The sequence below is a fragment of the Sinocyclocheilus rhinocerous genome, unplaced genomic scaffold, assembly GCF_001515625.1.
Source record: "Sinocyclocheilus rhinocerous isolate Xijiao unplaced genomic scaffold, SAMN03320098_v1.1 scaffold200, whole genome shotgun sequence".
Lineage (NCBI taxonomy): Eukaryota > Metazoa > Chordata > Actinopteri > Cypriniformes > Cyprinidae > Sinocyclocheilus > Sinocyclocheilus rhinocerous.
Genome location: NW_015641014.1, coordinates 1,094,283 through 1,100,127, shown reverse-complemented (window position 1 = coordinate 1,100,127; position 5,845 = coordinate 1,094,283). Strand labels below are relative to the sequence as shown.

Sequence of the window (5,845 nt, the reverse complement as noted above, 5' to 3'; positions counted from 1 at the left end):
GTGTTTTTTGAAACTTAAACCGCATAAACACATTTCATTACACCAAATACACAAAATAATGTTATTTTTTAGCAACGTCATATGACCCCTTTAAAGTTTCTGTTTCAAGTCACCTGTTGTCTGACAACAAGCCGGCTTGATGACGCAATAACAGAGATGGTTGGATTCATATCCAACTCCTCCCACATTACATATACCTAAATCTACCCGTCTCCACCCCCAGAGTCCCTAAACCCACCCATCTCCTCCCCTAAACCTACCAATCTCCACCCCCAGAGTCCCTAAACCCACCCATCTCCACCCCTAAACCTACCAATCTCCACCCCCAGAGCCCCTAAACCCACCCATCTCCACCCCTAAACCAATCTCCACCCCCTAGATGTGGATCCAACCACGCCCCCTGGATCTTGTGTTCTGCAGTGAGGGGCTACTTCAATAACATGATACTGAAATCTGATTGGTTTCAATGCTTGCCTCTCTGACAACGATTGGTTATATGCAGAAAGAAGCAAATTTTATTAGCCTCATTTCGCATTTTAGACGGAAGTAGTTTATACTTTGATTGGTAAGTTTAGAGGCAATGCTGTCAGCCTCCTGAAACATCCGTGCAGTGTTTAAAACTCGCCAGGGGTTCCGCGTAATAAAATATTCACATCATATGCATTATACACATTAATGGGTAAATTGAAAAAGTTAATTGTATCAATTAGTCTGTTTGTTCCTTTCAACTCTTTCTCTGACGGACCGCTACTGACAAAAATACACACATATTGCTTGTTTATGCAGGTAATATGAACTGTCTTCTTTGTACAGAAGAAGTGTCGTCATACAGCTGCTGCTTCCTGCAATTAGAAGTAACATCAATAGTGGTGACAGATAATGAGACATGCAACTATCTTTAAATGTGACATTTGTGTTCTCAAAAAAGTTTACTGCTAGGCTCAGGCGTAATGTAGCCTCTAAAGAACCCTAATCCCGCCGCATGGGGGCGATCAATACCCATAATATTACGTTGGTCTTTTTGAGTGACAAGTGAATAAATAATTTGCTATTTACATAAACCTCTTCTCTATACCTTGTTCATGGTTGTAGCAAGGCCTACTAACATATTTTACTATTCTTAGGCCATTAATAAAAACCCAATGGATTTCTGCTGAAAATAAAATATTACATTTTTTATTTTAATTTTACAGCTGCTGAAGTGTAGGCTTAGGTTCTGTCCCAAATTACATATTATGCACTTATATTATGCACTATGTACTCAGAAGTCCAGTATAAGATTTGTATAAGGTTATTTTGTCTCCAACATTGGAGTCCGACAGCCCTTCCGTTATGTAGGAAAGCTGTGACAGTTGAGTGCACGAAGTGTCCAACACAGCCAAGGGCCAAACTCTACTGGGGATCCTTTTTGTGAATGTAAACTGGAGAAGGCTTCTGCATAACATTTATCCTGTTAATTCATTCGATTTTGAATATTCTGATACTGATGACACATGTTCATTTCGTGGCGTAGTAGAAGAAACAGCTAGGCATACTTACTTATTTTTTAATTGTAACAAAATGAATAGATTCTGGGCTGATTAAGTTTTCATTTTTCAGCCCTATTGGAGTTAATTACTCCTCCAAAGATATAATTTTTTAAAATACAAAAATCCTGATTGTTTATCTCTTTAATATTTTACCAGCTTCTATATTGTATGCAAAATCTTTCATTCACAAACAAACATGGTCTAATTCTTCTTTGTGCCTTCCAAATTTTCATCTGAAATTAAATTCCTGAATTTCATCCCTCAGACTAATAAGAATAATGCTAGGTTTTTGAGGTTTATTTAAAGATGTTTTCATTTTACTGTTTTGCTTTTCTTCATGTATGTTTGTATATTTGTCTATCTTTTTCTTTTTTTGTCCCTTTTCCCTATGAAATTCCTGTAATTCCTAATGAAGTGCCCAACATCATATACACAAATATTCTGAACTGATAGAGAACATTTAATTAAGAAGCAATTGAGTTCTGACTGAGAGGATCTGACACAATTAGGCTATAATCTTCAGTGGCCAGAGAATTGGTAAAGACAAAACATATTTTATACAATTGTTTTAATTGTTTTATTAATGGGAAAATTTCACACCCATAAATAGTCTGACTCCATTTTTTTCTATTAAAAAAAGCTTTACTGTAATACATGACTGTAAAAGTAAGCAAGTTATATTGTTGCATAAAGCACATGGCAATTCAATTATTTTTGAACTGAACATGTCTCATTGTATCATTCTTTTATATGGCATTAATAATAAAAATCTAAAATGTTCCAGTAAAGCCAATAGCAGGTACAAAAAATGAAATGTCCAACATTCCAATTCAGTGCATCACTGGGTTATCTTAAGTGCAAGTATCTAAAGTGAATTTTCAGTGTGAACACACTACTCCCACTATTTATATACTACAAAATGGAATAGAATAGTGCATAAATTGGAAAACTGGGGATGATGTAAGGCTCAACGTGCTTATTCTGGCGCTTTCAATGTACTGGCCGTTTATGGTTGCCAAGCAACGTAGAAGCTTGGCGCCCTAATTTAGAATTCAACTGTGACATATATCTACAACAGCTCTGAATAAGGTTCATCCAGTCATAATCTTTTGTAACTCTACAAACAAGAAACCCAAAGTATTTAGACAGCAAGACTAATACTCACATAGATGCGCCGCTTTGATAGGCCTACAGCTCTTTTGGTGTTCTTATACATCTGTGAGTTTGCCTGTATATTCCTCTGATGGATTGAAATTTAATATGCTTATTGAATTCCAGTCGTCGTCATCTGAATGCTCTGATTTCACGAGAGAGGGTTTACTGTCGCTTTTATTTTGGTCACATTCGACAGGCAACGGGCGACCGCAAGTTACGTGAGTATATTCCACTTGTTCCTCCACGCTGTGCTCTCGGTGATAGAAGTAATTAAAATTAGACACGATTACTGGTACCGGCAGGGCGATTGTAAGAACTCCTGCAATGGCACACATTGATCCAACAATTTTGCCTCCTATCGTCACTGGGTGCATGTCGCCATATCCAACAGTAGTCATGGTAACAACCGCCCACCAGAACGCGTCTGGGATACTAGTAAAAGACGATTCCGGGTCGTCCACTTCAGCGAAGTACACCGCACTGGAGAACAATATAATGCCGATGATTAGGAAAAATATCAGTAGTCCAAGTTCTCGCATACTCGCTCGTAGGGTCTGACCGAGAATTTGGAGACCCTTGGAGTGCCGTGAGAGTTTGAAAATCCTGAAGACGCGCACCAAGCGGATAACTCTCAGAATGGCGAGAGACGTGGTCTGTTGTGAGCTTGATTGGACTTCGCTAAGGTCTAAACCCAAAGTAATGAAATATGGAAGAATAGCTACAATATCTATGATGTTCATGATGTCTTTGAAGAAGGCGGGCTTGCTCGGGCATGCAAGAAACCTTACAAACAGTTCGAAGGAAAACCAAACGACGCAGATGGTCTCCAACAAGAAGAATGGATCGGTGAATATACTAGATCTTTTTCCAGCAGTCGTTCCGTTCGGCGCAAGGTGGTTGCTGAACACACGATCATCCTCTTTAAATTCCGGCAAAGTTTCTAAACAAAAGATAACAATGGATATCAGGATGATCATTACAGATACTATAGCGATCATTCTGGCTGGACCAGAGCTGTCGGGATACTCAAACAGCAGCCAGATTTGACGCTTAAACTCACTGGACGGAACGGGACGTTCGTCTTCTTTTAACAAACCCTCGTCCTCTCGGAAACGATCGACGACGTCATCACCAATTTCGTAAAATTTAATTTCATCCATAAAGATTTCAACCGGCACGTTGATGGGTCTTCGAAGCCTCCCGCCAGACTGATAGTAATACAGGATGGCATCAAAACTGGGTCGGTTCCTGTCGAAGAAGAACTCGTTTCTCAACGGGTCGTAGAACCGCATCCTTTTAATTGGGTCTCCTAGTAACGTGTTAGGATATCTTGCGAGGGTTTTAAGTTGAGTTTCGAAACGCAGACCTGAAATGTTGATGGTGACTACCTTGCAGCACTCCTGGTCAGGGGGCTCCACTTCACAGACGTCCTGGAAGGGGGCAGCGTGGTCCACACTCTCATCGTGGTTCTCTCGGGACATCTTTGCCCCTCGAGAGTGTTGTCTGTTGTGCCTCCACGACTTTCCGCCACTCCACCAGTTTTTTGGATCCGATAGCTCCAGCCTGACGGAGATAGAGCCCTAAACTAACTTCTAAAAGGTACCAAGCTACCTTCTAAAAGTTTTAAAACTTTTTAAAACTAGTTTATTGGTGTAATGAAATAGAAGTCATTCTGACAACATGCTCAGCCGAGAGCTCAAACAGATATAGTAGCCTACCACACAGACTGCTTAAGACAGCAAAGGCTGGGCTGACTTTGATTGGCACACCGAAGCAATGCGCGTCGGGTGTTTTGATCTTTAGTGGCACGAAGTTAGAACCTGTAATTTGAAGATTTAAGAACTAGACGTTGTTTTTGTTTATTGTATTTATCAAATGTTTTTATTATAAAGTATAGCTTACATAAGATATATAAAATAAAAGGCAACATTTATATGTTTGTGAAACAACTGATATTGTTGCCACTTTTTCGGAAATGACCCATTTGCTCATAATTACGATAACTTTTCAAGTAGTTTGCGAATTCAGAAATGCTTCCAAACAGTTTATTTCCTACATCCAAAAACTCTCGCAGTGTTGCTCCAGCCTGGGCCTCTTGAACTTGAAAATGCTGGCGTGACTGACACCTGAGCACCTGCACAGTGCGACTCCATAAGAAGAGATATACTAGATCTTTTTCCAGCAGTCGTTCCGTTCGGCGCAAGGTGGTTGTTGAACACACGATCATCCTCTCTAAATTCTGGCAAAGTTTCTAAACAAAAGATAACAATGGATATCAGGATGATCATTACAGATACTATAGCGATCATTCTGGCTGGACCAGAGCTGTCGGGATACTCAAACAGCAGCCAGATTTGACGCTTAAACTCACTGGACGGAACGGGACGTTCGTCTTCTTTTAACAAACCCTCGTCCTCTCGGAAACGATCGACGACGTCATCACCAATTTCGTAAAATTTAATTTCATCCATAAAGATTTCAACCGGCACGTTGATGGGTCTTCGAAGCCTCCCGCCAGACTGATAGTAATACAGGATGGCATCAAAACTGGGTCGGTTCCTGTCGAAGAAGAACTCGTTTCTCAACGGGTCGTAGAACCGCATCCTTTTAATTGGGTCTCCTAGTAACGTGTTAGGATATCTTGCGAGGGTTTTAAGTTGAGTTTCGAAACGCAGACCTGAAATGTTGATGGTGACTACCTTGCAGCACTCCTGGTCAGGGGGCTCCACTTCACAGACGTCCTGGAAGGGGGCAGCGTGGTCCACACTCTCATCGTGGTTCTCTCGGGACATCTTTGCCCCTCGAGAGTGTTGTCTGTTGTGCCTCCACGACTTTCCGCCACTCCACCAGTTTTTTGGATCCGATAGCTCCAGCCTGACGGAGATAGAGCCCTAAACTAACTTCTAAAAGGTACCAAGCTACCTTCTAAAAGTTTTAAAACTTTTTAAAACTAGTTTATTGGTGTAATGAAATAGAAGTCATTCTGACAACATGCTCAGCCGAGAGCTCAAACAGATATAGTAGCCTACCACACAGACTGCTTAAGACAGCAAAGGCTGGGCTGACTTTGATTGGCACACCGAAGCAATGCGCGTCGGGTGTTTTGATCTTTAGTGGCACGAAGTTAGAACCTGTAATTTGAAGATTTAAGAACTAGACGT

At 40.7% G+C, this 5,845-nt stretch overlaps 1 protein-coding gene across 1 annotated transcript; it reads right to left on the bottom strand.

Annotated features, from left to right (window-relative positions):
* Window positions 1-397: 397 nt before the first annotated feature.
* Window positions 398-5,833, bottom strand: kcna6a (potassium voltage-gated channel, shaker-related, subfamily, member 6 a). The gene is made up of 3 exons (XM_016569735.1): window positions 4,906-5,833; window positions 2,695-3,624; window positions 398-842 (listed from the first exon to the last, which is right to left on the bottom strand). The coding sequence occupies exons 1-2, from the start codon at window positions 5,474-5,476 to the stop codon at window positions 2,738-2,740; spliced, it is 1,458 nt and encodes a 485-aa protein (XP_016425221.1). The 5' UTR covers window positions 5,477-5,833; the 3' UTR covers window positions 398-842; window positions 2,695-2,737.
* Between the last annotated feature and the right edge of the window lie 12 nt (window positions 5,834-5,845).

Excerpts from the sequence above, each read along its gene's own strand:
- kcna6a (XM_016569735.1), bottom strand. The coding sequence starts at position 5,476 with ATGTCCCGAGAGAACCACGATGAGAGTGTGGACCACGCTGCCCCCTTC. Across the intron at positions 3,625-4,905 it reads AGAATTTAGAGAGGATGATC|AAACTTTGCCGGAATTTAAA; the intron begins GTGTGTTCAACA and ends TCTTTTGTTTAG.